Source organism: Acanthopagrus latus, chromosome 3 (assembly GCF_904848185.1).
Source record: "Acanthopagrus latus isolate v.2019 chromosome 3, fAcaLat1.1, whole genome shotgun sequence".
NCBI lineage: Eukaryota > Metazoa > Chordata > Actinopteri > Spariformes > Sparidae > Acanthopagrus > Acanthopagrus latus.
In genome coordinates, this window is record NC_051041.1 from 13,076,373 (window position 1) to 13,095,063 (window position 18,691).

Genomic DNA, 18,691 nt, shown 5'->3' on the forward strand with positions numbered 1-18,691 from the left:
GTAACTGTAACGGGGCTAATAAATGGACGATAGACGTGCATTAAGTTAAGCCATTAACTTTTAACCGATGTATTAGACCGGAGGAGACGCCCGACTTTGTTTTCAAGGTTGTTTAAGGTTGCGCGCGTAGGTGGTGTTTTTTTGAACTGAATTATGCATGAGGCGGCGAGCACTTGCTCTTGTTCTGCCTCGCACTGTTGCTGCAGTGAAACCAGGGCGCGTCTGGCTGTCACCCGCACATACAGTACATTGTTGTGTTTTTAAAATATGCATGCTATATTAGCTCGTGAAGATTGAGAGCACACAAGCAGGAGCTGTTTTCCGTAATGTGCTCCAGTTGTAAGACGTATTTTATTTTATTTTTTTATTCTTGAGACTGGGTAAATTACGTTGCAGAGCGAGTACTGCTATCGATCTAAGTGGCATAGCGACTGCTGGGTGAGCGGTCGGATGCGGCCCTCGTTGGTTAGTATGTAGCCATCGATTTTGATTCTGCTCATATGCTTTGCGGCGCTCTCAATCATATCAGAAACCGAGAGGATGCTGCGTTATGAATCACAGGAGGCGGTGAGAGAGCGCGCGCGTGGATCAGTCGCGTGCATGCGTTTCACGCTCGTCCATTCTTTATCCGACATCTCCTTCCCTTTAGGGGACTGTGGAGTTTCACATGCTTGCGGGGTTTATGCTTCTCTCATCTCCACACGATGATTTGCCATCCAATCACAGCGCTGACCTCGGGTGTTAATCCCCCAATTACAAGCCCCTAACCAAACCCATCTTTTCATGCTGCCGCGGGGCTTGCAGCACCGCTCAGGAGTTCAGGTGCATCTCGGGGCCAGACCTTTGTGCTTTTTTTTTTTTTTAAACCCCGTTTACGTATTTCACATCATACTTAAATTGACTTTTAAAGTCAACAAGTGTTGAATTTTCGTAAAAGCATTTTCACACTCCGAGGAGCGATGCCCTTAGAGCGCCCCGCGCTGCTGCTTTGAACTGATTCATTTTTAAAAGGGATTACGCTGCACGCCGTGCACTCTGGGTACAGCTGGAGGTCAGCGTCTGATTTCAAATTCTATTGTGAGTCATCCACTTGATCCACTCCGCTATCTTGTCACAAAGATTAAGGTAATTACGAGATGATTTGGCCCCTAATGTGACACCGGATCACGTGCGCCCGGCCAAAAATCACCGCCCAATTAGAAAAGCCAAATACACAGAACGAGCGAGAGCGCAAGCTCAAAGGTCCAGTGAGGCGGGATAAGTGGAACCATGTGCAGTACGGTAACTTCTCTCTATTTAACTTGGGCTCGTTAAGTATATACATGCGGGGTCTTTTTTTTTTTTTGTTTGACTGGAAGATGATGAATTGCCTCGGGCCCTGTCACCCGCTCGTCTTTTTTAATGACCTTATATTTTGGTAGATCATATTTTAGGCAGGCGCACAGGATATGATAGCTGGCAGCCAGAGGAAAGAGTATATGTTTCCACGAGCTACTCCGCTATATCCAGAGTTTATAAAATAAATAGTCGTGTCAGGACTTTTTTTTTTTTACTGTGGTGGAATAAGAGGAGTAAACCTTTTCTCAGTCTGGCCAGGTCGGGAGGAATCGATGTAAAGGTGTGTGTGTGTGTGTGACAGAGAGAGAGGAGGGCAGTCGCTCTGTTCTCTCCATCGTCTCTTCACATTGACTCCTCTTTCAACTCCAGTCCTCCAATCACTCTGCCCCCCCGCTAATCTCTGCTCTGTGCCCATTCGCGCTGCTCTCTGCAATGCATCCCTCTGGGATTCGGCCCGAGGTGGACCCGGTCCCGGTGACCGTGAAAGGTTAAGGTCTGTTTCTCTGTCCGCTGGGAGCCTGATGAAGCCAAACTTCCCAGTGACTTTATCAGGCGGGCCCCTCCCAGGACGGCTCCGGAGAGTGTGCGGTTACTGAGGGGGACGGTCAGCTGTGGTTTGTAGGGGAGATAATTGGTCCTCTGATAGCGTCGCGCTGTAATGGGGTGGGTTCTGTTTGCCTTTAGGATCTTTGGAAGCTTCTGCAAACACACTAACAGTGTGTATGTCAGAGCAAGCGTGGCAGCGCCAGCCAGTGATATGGACACACCAATTATCAGCCAGGGCCTTTGGAACCGATGTTCAGCATTTTTCTGATTATTGGTATTTGTGAGGTTTTGGTGTTTTTTTTTGTTTGTTTTTTTTGTCTGATTCATAACTAAATTAAATGATTTAAGAAAGCTCTACTGTTGCTGTGTGTGACGCAGCTGCCTCGCGCGCTCTCTCACGCCCGATTCAAGCGAATGGGTCGCAGTCAGGCTTCAGCAGAGCTTGATGACGAGCTGATCGGTCGACTCATGTGCGCCGGAGCCGGGACGCATCTCAAACGCGCTGGGCTCCGAGGATACCTGTCCAACTGAAGGATACGAAAGCACTCCCGAAAAGACAAGCTTGCTGGAATTCCTTATTTATTCAACACATCGGGGTGTGAGTTTCACAGAATTTGACGTCGAATAAACGGGGGTAACGTCTTGCGCTTAGTGCCTCTTCACAGCACTCGCTCGTCCTTTTTCATGTATAATAGCCCTTAACGGTTAAAAATGCTGACCTCCCAGAGAACGCTTCTGAAGTCAGAATGTTTAAAGGAAGGGCACAACCACGGCAATTTCTGTCCAACCTGAGTATGTTAAGTTAAAAAGAAGTTTACACTGATGCAGCTTTTAGGCTCGTTAAAAGAAACGAACCTTCCCATTTCATGTATGTCCCAGTTCTTCTAACTGAACCTTTAAAGCTCAGAGGCTGTTCGTTACCGCTCCTGTGCATGTTAGAGTTTGTGACATGATCATCACGTCGCATATCGTCTCACTTGTTCCTCAATAAAAACCGACCTGAGCGTCGAGCTGCGGGAACGGAGCTGTTTGGAGCCCTCGGCGCTCAGACTTCCACTGACGTCTCCATCTCTTGCTCGCCCTGCCTGCTAAAAGCCGAGCCGGCATGACTAAAATACTTAGTCACAGTGCACCTCGGCGGCAGCAGCCAGCCGGAGTGCTAACTGAGAGAGTTTGGGGGGGGGGGGCGGGCTGGCTAACAGGCTTAGGCCCTCCTGTCTCCCTCACATCAGTACCTCTCTTTCATTTCACCTCAACTTCACAGCATGGAGCCAGGCGGCGGTGGCGGTGTAGACGCTCGGAAACACGAACAATGACAGAAAGTCTGCAAAATATGAGCTGAGATAATAGGGTGCATTTCCATCGTCTGTAGGCTCATGAGAAAAATTGCGTGACACCTCTTTTTTGTGGAATGTGCACCCTGATTACAGCGGTATGTGTGTGTGTGTGTGTGTGTGTTTGAGTCAAAGCACATGCCCGCTCCATGATTACAGCTGTATATTCCCAGTGTTACAGATAATGCTTTTGTTTCTCTTGCAGCTCCTCCCTTCCTCCTCCTCTCTTCTGTCCTTTCCTTTCATTTCTCTCCCCCTCCCACTCTCTTCCCCCCTCTTTCTGTCCGCAAACGTCGCTCGATAGCGGTCTGTTAACTCTGCGATAGGCCCGTCGCCGCTATCGGCCGGGGGAAGTTGTGTATCTCATCCTGCAGCCCTCGCGCCAGTGGAAGCTCTCCATGCATTTGGCGGGCGGGTCGTCAGAGAAAGCGTCTGGTTTTTGATTAATATTTCAATCCCTGAAATAAGCATCGTGTGAAATCAGAGGTGGAGGACAAGTTAGCAGTTAGTTGTCATGTGTGTTTTTCTTTTTAAATGACTACATTGAGTAGTTGCTTTTCAGCCCCTGAACAGATGTGATATAGTATCCAGAGATACAAGCATTGGGGCAGTGTGTGTGTGTGTGTGTGTGTGTGTGTGTGTAATGAGCACTGCAGTCGTTAGTGGGGGGGGGTCGCCGCTCTGTACAGCGGGCGTACAGGACTGCACAGATGGCGGTGGAATGAGAGGCGTACTCGCTGCAGATTTACGCTGCTCTCTCGGGCGTCTGTCAGCGTGTCTGTGAGTCGCTCTCGCTCCTCGTTTGACAGCCTGAGCATATGCATCAGTGTCGCCGTGGCACGCCACGCAGACGTATGACGCGGCGGGTCCATCCATTTCCAGCGCCAGCCAGTCTGTCTGAGCGCAGTTCGCAGGTGCTTTGTTATCGCGTTGAATCCGGCCGCTGTTCGAGTGCCGATGATGATACATTCTGATTCACACCGATGTGGAGTGCCTGTCGTGTTTCGGTGTTAAAATCCTAAAAAATGCCTTTTTGTTCCTCTTCCACGCAGATCGCACTGGGAAGCACTCCACCATGCCCGACTCACCTGCGGACGTCAAGACACAGTCCAGGTTGACCCCCCCTACTATGCCGCCCCCACCCAGCACGCAAGGAGCACCACGCAACAGCTCCTACACCCCCACCACATGTGAGTACGGATATGGGCGGGTGTCGTGCCACATTTACATAAAATTAGCAGTGCATCGTATCAGTGCAGATTCTGACTTCATGAAGGTATCGCCATTTGAAACTGTTTCCTTGTAAATGTCATCATTGAGTTCATAGTGTGAGTTACACTCATGGAGACAATGGAGAGAAATTAAAAAAAACTAAAGATGTGTCACAGTTGACATGATGGACTGTAGTGCTGCTACGCTCTCATTCATGGGCTCTCATTATGTTCCTTTTAGGGGCGGCTGCATCACATGCAACTGCTAGGGGTGAAATTCAGTACCACCTGTCCGGTCCAGTATTAAACCCTCACATCTAACCAGCTGGGAAAAAAAATAAATTATTATCTTGGCCCAGCTCTAAAAAACAGTCTTGATATATCTGGGTGAAATCCAAAAATAAACTACCGACGGTCTTGTGAGGTAATCATCACAATCTTCAAACTTGGCCTCAACTACACAGTAAACTTTTGTGACAGTACCTTGCCCGGCTGAGACGCCATCACACTTGACAAAAAGATGCCCACAGACAGACAGACAGACGTATAAACGCCTGGCAAAAACGCTCAAAGCCGCTTCAGTGGCGGTCCCTGCTACAAACTCCAGGGCCACATTGCGCCGCGGTGCCACAGAGACTCGCAAGGTGAGCCAGCTGAACACTGTCGCAGCCAGAAGTTGAAATGAATCAGCATCACAACACCGTCTTAACAAGTTGTATTGAGCCTTTTCCAAATAGCAGTCATTCCAAACAACTCACCCAACAAGTTCATTAACGCCCACGCTCGCGAACCGTTGGAGCTCTGCCATGACGTGCCCATAGCCTGTGACAAGCAAATTACACCCTGGTATTCACTTAGAAGTGCATACTTAACCACTTGCGTGAAGAGCACTAGAATCAAAGAATCGAAGGGCCCGCGGTTCAAAGTGCTCGCGGCACTCAAGTCTGCATTAGCAGCGCTGGTTCTCTGCAACACAGGCAATATTTTGTTCTCCTTCAATCACTTCTCAACTCCTTTTCTCCATCTCTAGTATTTACTTTCTCCGTCTCGTTGTGGCTGCCTGTCTCGCTCCCTGTCTGTTGCGCGCACCACAATTAACATCGGGGCTTCCGTGCGATGAGAGAGGAAAGGCCCGGCTCTCTCATTACGCACGCCGAAAGGTTTTAACAAAGCAGCGTGCTTTGATTTCCACCCCGACGTAATTGTTACCAGATGCAGTTCAAGTATCTCGTCTCTCTCCTCACTTTACAGTGGCGGCTTTGGACGGTGGCCAGAGGGGGAGTGAGTGGATCACTAGTCAAAACCTAATCTCATTAGAGAGAAGGCTTTATGCCGCCCCGTGTCTCCTTGTACACCAACTCCCCCAACATACACACACACACACACACACACACACACACACACAGGGCTCCCGTGCCCCTGTGCAACGAGTGGGTGGGGTGGAAGGGGGGAGGAGGGTTACACTGTCCCTGCTTGTTTAGACTGCACGGAAGGGGGGGGGCGGGGGGTTGCGGGGAGGCAACATGTCTCAGAAATATGTTTTTTTATGAGAGGATGCCACAAAGGATCAAACGAGCCTTGATGATTGGAAACAAATGTCGGGGATCGTGAACGTTTTCAGGGGAATGTAAATCATTTCAAATCGGCGGTTAGCTCTCAATGAAGCTGACGTCTGTCGTTTCCTTTGTGGCCCGTTCGTTTTAGACATATTCTTTTTCTCTTTTTTTTTTGTGAATAGTAAGAATGAGTTCAATGTTACTTTTGCACACAGAAAAGAAAAAGACTCATTGTGCTCTCTTTTGTCTTAACGTCGTGTTCCCGTGTCCTTGTCTCCCGCAGTAACCAATGGCAGCAGCCATTCTCCTACGGCGCTCAACGGCGCTCCATCTCCCCCGAACGGCTACAGCAACGGCCCCAGCTCCTCCTCCTCCTCCTCGCTGGCCAACCAGCAGCTGCCGCCGGCCTGCGGCGCGCGGCAGCTCAGCAAGCTCAAGCGCTTCCTCACGACCCTGCAGCAGTTTGGCAACGACATCTCACCGGAAATCGGCGAGCGGGTCCGCACGCTAGTGCTCGGACTAGTGGTGAGTGGCTACTGTGGATGTGAGCTTCAGTTCAAAGGGCTCGCGGGGGGGAGTTGACACCGGGGCCTTGAGTGAGCGGGAATAATCCATTCGAGGTCTGTTTGAGAGTTAATTCTGAGCATTTGCTCGGCAGATGGCAGGGGTTTAGTGAATTAAAAAAGTTTCAACCAGTGTCAGGTCGGTTGTCAGTCGCAGAGATGAATGCTTCAAAATACTTTGAAAAACTTGGGGCTGATTATGAAAACCAACCTCAGGGTTTTTTGGGGGGGGGGGGTTTTTTGCGCATGTGTCAGAAAGCTCACCCATCTGCTCTCTCAGGCGTAAGCGCAAAATAAACACTTGCAGATCTCTGCCTGCAGGACTGACATCCATCAGCACAAGATTCGGTGAAACGCAATACCCCGCGAAACAAAGGCGGTCCTCGGGAGACACAGTCTGACATCGAACCGGGAGACTAACGCCATTATGCGCGTGATCCACTTTGGATCTAATTGCAAGACATTTATTTAAGTACAAATACGACGTGCAACAACGCGGAACACCAGAGGCGGCGCGGGGAGATGCGATGATAACGCTTCTTTATTCTAACATCAGACTCTCTAAGATGGCGCTCGTGTCTGACAACCTCAGATGCACTCCTTCCTCTGTTGCTGCTTCTTCTTGAGTTTGTAAATGTTGCTTTGAAGTCAGTTAAAACAACGTGAACTGTATTTATTGGCTAGAATATCACTGATAGATAAGTGATAACAGAAATCACCAGTCAAATCTATACTCCCCGCTTCACTTAACTAACAATACACATAATTGCGGAATGAATGATGACTGTAGCTTTAAGAGGGAATCGCTAAACAGAGCACTGCCGACAATCACACTGCTTATCCAGCCCGTGTTTATTAATAATACGGTACGTAAACAACAAGCGTGCAAAGTGTAAGAAAAGCGAAGCCGAAGAAACGCGTTCTCTCCTCACTGGAGACGTACGTACAAATCAAACCCCGCAAATACTTTTTTTTTTTTTGTTTTTAACCCAACAGAGACTTTATTAGACAGATGCGTTGTGTTTATCTGACACGGTTACCCTGTGAAGGCTGTGTAAGAAGGGAAAAAAAATAAATAAATACACGTGCAAAGCTAAAGATTTACCCCGCGTCTGCGTGATCTGAGAGAATGCGAGCGTGCTGAGCGCGGGGGAATACAGAAATAGTGATTGAACGTTGCGCCGAATAACGGGGGGGGCGGAGGGAGGAATTTTTTTAATTAGCCACACAGAGCATAGCCTCCTTTTGGCTTCACCATGTTTGTTTTTCTCACCGTCTGCATATGCACATGCCTCTCCTGTGTCGTTTTTGGCTCGTCTCCCCCCCCCCCTTTACTCTCTCTCTTCCTCTCTCCCTCTCTCGCTCGGTGCCTCTCTCTTTTTCCTTCCCCCTGCCTTATTGAAAAAGAGTGACACCGTTAATTAGCTAGTTGTGTGCTGGGGAGAGGGGGGAAAGAGAGGGGAGAGACTCGGGAGGCTTCGCTAGCTGTCAAGAAAACAGCCCCTGCGCAATCTGGGCGAACAGATGTAAGGCTGAATGTAACAAAATTCAGGTCTGGGAAATAACGCCGAGAGTGCGGGGAGGAAAAATAATATCTGCTTCTTCTCTCTTCTTTTTTTTTTTTTTTTTTACGTTCCGTCTCGCTTGATTTTTGTTTGGGTTTTTCGCTTGTTGTGGAGCAGATTTTCTCCCATGTGCACGCTCACCTTTCTCTCCTCCTTTTCCTTCCCCTCTTTTCCGCTCGGCGACGCGGGAACGGCTCGTGCTGGAAATTAAATTATAAAAATAGTGTCGCCGCTGTCTTGTCAGCCGCGGAGATGAGTTGCGGGGAGAAGGAGACGGGGAGTTTGTCTGGGAGGCAGAGTTCCCCCCCCCCCCATACCAAACACACACTCTCACACACTTCTCCTCTTGCAAATACGCTAAATGTACCCCTATAAACTGGGCTGGATGGTGTACTGTACAGGCATGGGTGTGTGCATCTGCAAGCATCCGACAGAAATCGTGTGCAAACATCCGAATGAATGCCCCAGTGATGGGAAACAAAGGAAAAACAGAAAGAAGAAAAACATCCAGAGTGAAAAAATATAATATGTGTCTTGTGCCCATGTTCATAAAGGGCATATATGGAGGAGTTGATGAATTTCTCCCCCCCGTGCAGCATACTGTGTGTTCTGACGATGTGTGTGTATTTGCTTTGTTAATTTAGGATGTGTGTCTTTTGTGTTCTTGCGGCTCTTCTCGCTGCGGCTTGCCCCCACATGCTTCCCATTACGAAACCCCAAAACATTCACTCCAGGCCAGGATATAGCCTAGCTTCCAATAAGTAATATTATCACTTAATGCCTTCCACATGGATTCATGTGTTTTCTCTCCGCACCCCCCCCCCACCTCCCTCTCCCTCTCCCTCTCTTCCAGAATTCCACGCTAACCATCGAAGAATTTCACTCCAAGCTCCAAGAAGCCACCAACTTCCCCCTGCGACCTTTCGTCATACCCTTTCTGAAGGTAGGCATTTAAATATACGTTTGCTCTGCAAGAGCTTTTTTTTTTTTTTTTCTTTTTTCGCTCGCCCGCCCGATCGGCCGAGTCTGGAAAGCATTTAGCCAGCCCGGATCCAGATGTGCATCCTTATGTTCGGGGTTTTTCTCCCTATTTTTGGAGTCTCTCTCCTCCTCGCGTCTTAGCCTCTCTTTCCCACATCCATCCCTGACCTGTCTCTCCCCCCTCCTCCCTCTCGCTCTCAACGGCAACAAGAAACTGTTGCTCTCATTCTGTCTGTTTCTCTCCCCCTCCAAACAGTGCACAAGTCGTTTTTTCGATGCCGAGGCTCATCTCGCTCTTTCAGGTGGATACCCAAAGCTGGCAACGGATTCTCATTTTTCCGCACGGTATTTGAAAGTGGAAACAGGGGGCATGGAAACTTAGAGCAACATATCGCCCCAAAATCTCTAGGCTGCAGAGATGTCTGCCTAGTTTCCTCGATGGCAGCAGCAACAACAAAAAAAATACATTTAAAAAAACTAAACAGCAATTTCTCTTTCCAGAAATCATCAAGAGGCTGCCTAAGGCCACCTAATGAATATGCATACTTTCTGTTGGTGGGTGTAATTCGGCAGGAGCAGGATAGGTCTGTGGATTGTCTTGACTAACCTGTTCGTGATTTCTGAAAAGAGCTATTGAGTCTGAATCTAAACTTGGGAATTGGCACCAAAAACAATCTAGATGGACAGATAGCACCGCAGGTGAGAGGAAGAAAATATGGATTTTTTATTTTTTTTTTGTGGGGGGGTGGTGAACTGTCCCTTTATTCCGTACTTGAGCAGTGTTCAGTGAGCAAGATTCTGGCCCCACTGACGACATCCTCTTTCACGTGCACCTCTCCTCCACCTCTCTTTCTGTCTAGTCATCCCACTTAGCGGCATTTTCAGCCAGTACTTAGCGCGGTCTGTTACCACAGGAAGTGCCGCTGCGGCCTTTTCTCCAGCCCGTTTGTCACCGGTCACCTTGTTTCCCCTCACGTTCTGAACACGCACGCCATCAGAGGAGCTGAAGCTGGTCCGAGAGTTGTTCCCGAAGATGACGAGCGGGACGGGGGGGGGGGGGGTGTATATTGAGAGATGCACTGTAGCGCGGCAGCAGTTCAGATCGCGTGTAGCTGAGATCAATATCAGTGCGGTGCTGAGAGATGGCGAGCAGGGGACGGGCGTAACGCTTACCACAGGGCTCATTTGTTTCTATTACACGCCTCCGGCAAAAAAAAAAAAAAAAAGGCTCTGTTTTGTTTCCTCGCTTTCTTTTCACTCCATCCCCCCATCAGTCCCTCCTCTCGCCCTCCGTCTACCTCCTCCTCCTCCTCCTCCTCCTCTTCGCCTCCTCCCTGTCTCTCGTCCCTCCTCCGGCTCTATCTGCGCCTCGGTGACAGGCGACGAGGCAAATGTTGCTCGCGAAAAACAAAGACAGCGCACTCCTCCCTGAGCGCAGCATCATCTCACGTTGCTCTTACTGTCTCGTGGGCGCGTGCCCGGTTTGCAGATGGCGTGCGCGTGTGGGCTGACATTCACAAGCCTTTATTATCCACCGAGGTGCAGCGTGGATGTGGGCAGCGGGAATGGCTCCCACTAGAAACCCCAGCAGTGAGCGGCACTTTGTGGCCCCCCACTTCATGCCGCGCTCTTATTTTCAAATTTCCCCTCATCCCTTTTTTTTTCTTCCTCGACTCACCTTCTCATTTGTTCTCCCTCCATATCTTCATCCCCTTTCCTGTCTCTGTTTACTGTTCCCCATCTATCCATCCTCCAGTTCCGTCCTTCCCCTCTCCTCTCCTCGCCAGATGGTTAGTGTATCACTGGGATGGCTGCGGAATCAAAGATGCGACTCCTTTTCTTTTTTCTTTCCTCCTCCATCGCTCCTTCTCTGCCTCTCTTTCTCTCTCTCTCTCTCTCTCTCTCCCCAGTCTAATTTTAGTGTCTTCCCACTGCGGGGCCTTTAATGCCAGCTACCATATGGCAGCGGAGAGCAGTTGGAGGTGTAGGGGAGCTTTTATAGGTGCGTCTAAGCACAGCTGCAACAATGCACGTCAGGCCTCAGAGTTTTTCATTACGCTAATGTTAGACCGAGCCGAGCCCTCCTCTTCCACCCCGGCCCACTCAACTCCTTTCCCCTTCTCTTAATACCAAACCACAAATTGGTTGGGAGTCTTTTACTGGAAGGAGGCAATCACAAACCACACAGCGCCAGTGACGTGATGTGTTGGCGGGACGCCTGCCACACAAGACAACAGGCTTCCAGAGTAACTGTTTCTCTGGTTTTTTTTTCGAGCTAAAGTTGTGCTTTTTTTTTTTTTTTTTTTTTACTTTCCAAGTTGGCTCTCGTCTGAGCCGTCAAGTGTTTTTTTTTTTTTTTTTTTATTCTCGCGTTGTGCCGAAATGAGAGGAGCGGCGTGAGACGAGGGAACAAACACATTTAGCTTAACAGAGAGAGAGAGAGAGAGTCGTGACAGGAAATAATTGAAATAGGACAATATAGAGTCACCTAGATCCCCCCCCCCCAACAGCAAATGACGCTGATGAAGTGCAGCACATCCTAAACGCAGCAAATTCTGAATTGGGTTTTTTGGCACCATTTTACAAAAACGACAGATCCAGTATTTTCACAATAAATCATCCCAGGTTGGATTTTTAGCTGCGGCTGCTGAACGCTACTTGATTTTTTTTTTTTTCTCCCTTCTCCCCCTTTTTATGCGAGTGCAGATGTTGGTTACCATAAGTGCACGGAAGCAAAGCGCCGCACTTTATCAAATGAAAGATGAGCCCGCATTTCTTGACTCAGTCTTTTTTTTTTTTTTTTCTTAATGCATCCCACATCTCGCTGGCAATTAGGATGACCTCTAATTAATGAAAGATGAGTTCGGCGGGGTCAAAGCAATCTATTTCATGCTCTCTTTTTTTTTTTTCTTTCAGAGGGTAATTACGATCATAAACTATTAACGGACCATTAACTCGGGCAGGTAAAGCGAAGGCCAGCGCTTGGCATTTCTTTTTAACCACAGCCAATTACTGGAGAGGGATTTTTATTTTTCTTTTGTATTATTATAAAACATACTGTTAATACCACAAAAAAACAAAAGAAAATATCTGGGTTGTGTTCTGCGATTGTTATTTCTGTAAGCATTCGTCAAGGACGAGTCAGGACGGTTAAAGCATCTACACCAGCGGGATAAAGAGAGGCTGAAAAAAAGCTTAGAGATTAGAAAAATTTTAAAAGAAGATGATAGGGAAAGAAAAAAAAAACGAGACTTAGAGGTAGATTATCTTCTTGAGGACAAAACAAAGCTTAACAGACCTAAACTTGCAAAGATGGCCTCCTCCAACGGCTCCTGTGATGTGCCTCGCCAAAACAGCCCCGGCTCTCGTCCCGAAAATCCTGCCTGACGCAACGCTTTCATCTTCTTGCTTCAAAAACGCACCCCATCAGATGTCTTTGAAGCCGATGCGCGCATACCTGCGTGACCCTGTAACGCCACACAAGAAAGCAGACCCCCCCCTTGTTATGTCAAAGAGATTGAAAATAGCCGCCGTTTCTTTATATAAAATGGGCATGGAGACATTTTTTGCGGGGGGAGGGGTTGTTAATGCGGTCTAGGTCACGGGGAAGCGCCGGCAGTTCGGTGGTAACGAGCGAAGAGAGGGTGGAAGACGTGGAAGAAATGGGTTTTGCTACCTCAAATTGGTGTTTTTGGAATGAAAAGATTGAGGGGGAAAAAAGCTCTTGTTCTAACAATACTTACCCATTTTTTTTCAGGTTTTGAATGGATGATAACACACTTCCTTTTGTTGTTTTTCCTCTGAAAGCAAGCCGGGCGTCTAATACGCAGCGTCGAGCTTTACGTTTTGTCTCCGATCAAAGAGACGCATCGGTCTGGTTGAAAGGTTGTTGTTCTTTTTTTTGGTTGGAGTATGAATCATCAGCAGCGCATTACATTTTGCACAAGGCCACGAGCAGAACTTACATATTCCGACTGCACATTTTGCCTGGGTTGACTTTGAATACTGAGACATATTATGCTCCTTTTCAGGTTCATGATTTTATTTTGTACTTTTCTTTTCCACTATAATGCTTAAAAAAACTCATAAATAGTGTTTTTATCTCCTGTCTCTTTAAGGCCCCTCTTCTATCCATTCATGTTTCTTGCCAGTGTTGTCTACAACCTACTGAACGGTCGTTCACTCTCCCCCTGGCTGTGTCCTCTTGCAGGCTAACCTGCCGCTGCTTCAGAGAGAGCTGCTGCACTGTGCCAGGCTGGCCAAGCAGAACCCCGCTCAGTACCTGGCCCAGCACGAGCAGCTGCTCCTGGACACCAGCACCACCTCCCCGGTGGACTCCTCCGAGCTCCTGCTGGACGTCAACGAGAACGGCAAGAGAAGGACGCCGGACAGGTGGGCGAACCAGAGAGTCAGAGCGCTATTTTTTTTGCCGTAACGCAACAGCCCCAAACACCGAAGCGGCTCCTTCTTTTATTCGATCTCATGCATAAGTCCCTTTGAGTCCGCCTGCACGGCCCCCCCCGTGCACCCGAATGTTACTCAGCAGACGCGAGCTGAGCCAATGCGAGGCAATAGTGTGATGTGTTAATGTATGTATGGGAAGTGTCTGTCAGTGTGCCACCGGGCCTCATGACGTGCTCCGTTGGACATCTCAGCTCCCGGCTCCTGCTCTTAATGGGCCAGAACTGAGGAGAGGAAGAGACGGGAGAAGTAGACCTACGCACACACAGACACACACACACACACACACACACACACACAGACGAACACACAACTTGATGATAGAAAAAAACAAGGGAGACAGCTGTGCCTTCGCAGGGAGTGTGAACATGTCGATGAATGTGTATGAATACCCTGTGTATGTTTTTTAAACCTATGCATGCTCAAGCGGACGTCTAAATACACAGCGTGTGTGTGTGTGTGTGTGTGTGTGTGTCTCTCTCTGCATCGGTCCAACCTCCGCTGCATACTGTACCCCCAGCCAAATCATTACATCCATTTGTTGTCACGGACTTTGGTAATGGCTCAGTGTTCCGCGCTCTACGTTCAGTGTGACGTGTGACGTTCAGGAACACACAAGCGCTGTTTAAAAAAAAAAAAAAAAAACTGTAGTCCTCTCTCCAACAGTCTCCCCTCAGACCAGGAAACAAGCGTAAGAAATCCATCCAGACCAGCGGCGAGCGTGTGCGATCATAAAGACGATTTAATGCGGAAGAGCTGCGATACAACTAAAAGATGAACGTCGCAGTCTACACAGAGATTTGAATTCATTATTTCTACAAAGGGACTCTACTAATCAGAGTGATAAGTTCAGCTACAGATGCATGCAAAAGTTTAGTAGGCATTCGTGTTTGCGCGTGGTCTTTTGAACATTTCGATACAGGTAGGGGACAGGGAAATGTGCTTTTTTTAAATTTGCTGAGGGACAAAAAAAAAAAAAAACGCCAAACGCGATATTAATAATTCTCACCTCTCTTTTCCCCCAGCAGTCGGATCGGCAGACTTTTTCTGTAATACCTGCATATTTGCAGGCCGTCTGGTGCACGGGGGAGTGAGCTTAGGGGAAGAGGTGCGCGCGTAAATGTGTGTGAGGGAGAGAATATGTGGAAAAGTAAGTAGGCATCTGTATTCGGTGTGAAAAAAAATGGTGTGACTGTTGGCGTGTGTGTGTGTGTGTGTCTATTCGGTGTGAAAAGTGCGAGTATGTATGTGCACCTCTGTACATGTTGGTGTGTGTGTGTGTGTGTGTGTGTGTGTGTGCCTGCCTAGGGAGATGGGGCTGATAACACATACAGATGAGGCTCCAGCACCAATATGGCTGGCTAAGCACCTCTGTTTTTTTTTTTGTTTTTTTTGCTTACCTCTGCTCTGTATTCCCCGTTATTGGAGGCCCTTGCATCGGAATATTGGAATTTGAATGGGAATCCTTAATTACAGACAACAATGCACCATCAGTGCATCCTGATTAATACCACGGACTGCAGGAACCAGTACTAGGAATATATGAATATGAGAATAAACGTACTGTACGTATGCACAGTATAATGTAATGGCATGTATATAGCACACATTCTCCAACAAAAGCATATATTTGAATAATAGCTGGGAGTGCAAAATTACCGGTACCTGTACTCTAATGGCTTGCACGGCAAATTAAGTATAATTCAGCAAATTTTTCCACCATGAATTCCATCAATGGCACACAACACATCTAAACCAGACTCAACTCAACTTTTAAGCTGCTGTAGACAACATTGTCTTATTAAAATAAGTGCTATAGTCCAGCAGTAGTCACTGTTACAAAGTGTTTGGTCAGTAACCCATGTCTTCGCCCTGCACGCACCGTAAAAGAGAGAATATGTTTTCTGGTATCCTTGCCGACTTCATCCAATCAGAACACAGAACGTCTACTCAGGTAAGATGCAGAGAACAGGATCCCTCCTGTTCTTGTTCCGACACCAGTAATGGTGTAACTGGGTAAGCTATCGACTGCTTATATTACCAAACGCGGCAAGTGAAGATAAGCGCTTTGAAGAAGGAGGCGAAAAGGAAACAATAGGTGCAAGTATGGTGACATAGAACGGAGGGAGCTGATTGCCCTGAGTTTCTCTTTTACTACCTGCTTACTCTTAATGATCGCCTCTGATTTGTTCTCCTGTTGTCAATGAAACGCCTGTTGCAGATAATTCACAGTTAAAGTCTTCTAGGCCGAGGGCGACCTGAAGAACTCCAAGGTTTAAAACAGGAGAACCGTTGAACGAAGGGGAACAGATGGAAGAACAGGGAGGGTTTTTTTTTTTAATAAAATATAACCAAATGCACTTGTTAAACATGGGGAATTTGAAAATAGTTTAGTTTTTCTTAGCTAACGTCTGCTACTGTTCCTCCCTGTTAGCTGAGCGGAGTGTTGCACCAAGACGAGGCGCTCGAGAACATGCACGAAGCCCAGTCCTGCGGAAAACTCGACAACAAAGGAGAAAACAAAGGAGAATAACATAAAAGCCCTTTCTCTCAACTGCCAGTTTCAAATGATGGCAATTTGCACACACATGTTTTCCAATATGAGATGCTTTTTTTGATTCTCCCTGAGATCTTAAATCTTGCACGTATCTACAGTAGCTGTATTAATGTGCGCACACATCGGTGCATTGTATAGGTGACTGTGTGTGTGTGTGTGTGTGCGCGCGCACTCAGGTGCCTGTAGATACAAACATTGTTGCAGCAGGAAGGCTGGGGAGATAAGAGTGGTTGGAGGGGGGTGGAGGGGTGTGTGTGTGGTGGATGGATGAGTCGAGGGAGGCAGCCAGAGACGGACGGATGGAGGGAAAGAGCATATGGAGAGCTGTGGATGAGCATTAGGAGCCCATAAAAACAGCTCATTAAGAAGTTCAATCTGTTCATCGCAGAGAGAGAGAGAGAGAGATAGAGAGAGAGACGGGGAGGAAGAGGAGAGAGGAAGAGGAAAGTGGAGGATTGCAGATGGGGGGGGGGTTGGCAAGATTTAACTGTGAACTGACAAAGCTGAGAACACACACACACACACACACACGTGCAAGCATACGCGCACACACAATCACACCTGGGCGCATTAATCTTCGGAAGCAGGCGAACAAAAATCCACCTGATCCCCTGGACGCTACTTGAGAGAGTATGTACTGTGTGTGTGTGTGTGTGTGTGTGTGTGTGTGTGTGTGTGGAGGTTTTTCAGTGAATTCCGGGATGATTCCCGGAAAAAAAAAAACAAAAAAAAAAAAACAGCCATTCATTGCAGTTCTTTAGTCTGTTAGCAGGTCAACTCCAGCCTTTACTGCAGCACAAAGAGGAGGAGCAGTTATCCTCATGACATGTTTGGAGTTTGTAACAACTGTAAAAACACATTTTGAATCAGACGTTCTTACAAAGATGGTGTGATATCACCATCACACTGATTTGCGCCTGTGTTCTCTCCCTCGCTCTTATTTTCATTTTTCCACTGATCCACCGCGCCTCGAGAGATCTTTTGTCATATGCCAGGCGTTCACTGCGACAAGAATGTGTTGAAGTCTGGTAACAACGGCAAACATCACAGCCGCATTTTGTCTCGTATTCAGCCTTATTTTACTTGGAACTAGTTAAGAGTGATCAAATGAAATTGTCTGACGAACGAGGCAGACTCAAGAGTGCATCTCTTTCTCCCTCTCCTCCACCCAGAACCAAAGAGAACGGCTTCGAGCGAGATGGCGCCCTGCATCCCGATGTGCACCCAAGCAAGCGGCCCTGCACCATAAGCCCCGCCCAGCGCTTCAGCCCGTCCAATGGGCTCTCCTACCAACCCAACGGACTGCCCCACCCGGGGCCGATCCCCCCGCAGCACTACAGGCTGGACGACATGGCCATCGCCCATCACTACCGTGACACCTACAGACACCCCGCCTCCAATCATCGGGAGATCCGGGAGAGAGCCAGACCTATCGGTGAGGACGCGGCGGAGGGATGGAGGGTGTATTTAAGTGTGTGTGCATGCATCAGCAATACTTCCGAAAGAACTAACGTTCTTAATTGGTGATAGACACACACTATTCAAATGAGTTCTGATATTTAAAAATTCTACTTTGGAGTTTATTAGCAGTTAGCAAACAACTGGTTTTCATTGTGGGTTCAAGCAACCCCCAGGAAGAGCACCAGGCTTTGAAACCAACCTTCGCCAAACCGTACAATCGCAACGTCTGGCGGTGGTGTAAAATGGCAGATTTTTTTAACCCCCTCAATCGCCCGCCATTGGGTCCAATGAAATTTGTAAAGTCAACAAGGGCCGCAAGATTAAATCGATCAATCTCTATTGAAGTCAGCTTGGTGATAAACCAAAAGATGGCCGGCTTGGTCGGCGGAACACGGTAATTTTATAAACAGGAAGTTGAGGTTTTTTGGCTTTGTGCGCCACTGTGCAGCTTTCACTGGAATGAACGGGGCAGCATCCCCAATGTGTCCAGATTTTTAAGTGTTATATCGACTGTTTCAAGATCTTTACCTTGTCTACTTTTTATTACAGTCATGTGTAACATAGCCTATATCGCCATCTTCCGATGAGACCATGCTCATTGTGGAGCCTAGTTTTTTATCTCCAGACCCGTTCTTGGAATCAAAACTCGGCTAGTGTGTCCATACATTTTGAGACGCAAGCCAATAGTCCCAAAGCAAAGTACTATGAGAAACCTAAGGAGGATTTCATATACAAAGGTAACAGTTTCAAGAGTTACATCATTTTTACATCATTTCTAAGGCCTCTCAGCTCTTTATGTACCACTGAGATCCATCGTCTGAATAATAATGCTACTCAGTCAGTGTCCAATTCAGCCCGGTGGAGGCTTGTTGGTACAGCAGACTGACAAACAGCCTCTCAGACCGCAAAGGCCATCCAGCCGAGGCCACCGCAACTGAGCCTGATGGCCGGCTGAAGGAACGCTCCGCGGCGTGTACGAGCGCACAACAGGAGCACACTTAGACGCGGCGTTCTTCATTTCAGGGAAATCATCCGGCGCAGACCGAGCTTTGATGAAGCTGTAATGACGACTTCGGCTCAGTTCTAAAAATAGGGGAGACATTTACCACGTCTCGCCC

At 47.9% G+C, this 18,691-nt stretch overlaps 1 protein-coding gene and 1 long non-coding RNA gene across 7 annotated transcripts in view; one reads left to right on the top strand and one right to left on the bottom strand.

Annotated features, from left to right (window-relative positions):
• Window positions 1-18,691, top strand: part of runx1t1 (RUNX1 partner transcriptional co-repressor 1) — a 62,499-nt gene that overhangs the window by 33,076 nt on the left and 10,732 nt on the right. For 4 of the 6 annotated variants that reach the window (XM_037093348.1, XM_037093350.1, XM_037093349.1 and 1 more), the window contains exons 2-6: window positions 4,271-4,408; window positions 6,269-6,510; window positions 8,967-9,056; window positions 13,305-13,486; window positions 17,285-17,547. In XM_037093348.1, the coding sequence (XP_036949243.1) occupies window positions 4,271-4,408; window positions 6,269-6,510; window positions 8,967-9,056; window positions 13,305-13,486; window positions 17,285-17,547 (915 nt within the window). Of the gene's footprint in view, window positions 1-3,146; window positions 4,133-4,270; window positions 4,409-6,268; window positions 6,511-8,966; window positions 9,057-12,723; window positions 13,126-13,304; window positions 13,487-17,284; window positions 17,548-18,691 lie in introns of those variants that run through there. The other 2 variants (XM_037093352.1, XM_037093353.1) reach the window with 2 other exon arrangements.
• LOC119016967 overlaps window positions 11,880-18,691 on the bottom strand; it is a 33,061-nt gene continuing 26,249 nt past the window's right edge. The window contains exons 3-4 of the long non-coding RNA XR_005074308.1: window positions 12,393-12,561; window positions 11,880-12,277 (exon numbers count right to left, since the gene is read on the bottom strand). This is a non-coding gene — a long non-coding RNA (uncharacterized LOC119016967). The remainder of the gene's footprint in view (window positions 12,278-12,392; window positions 12,562-18,691) is intronic.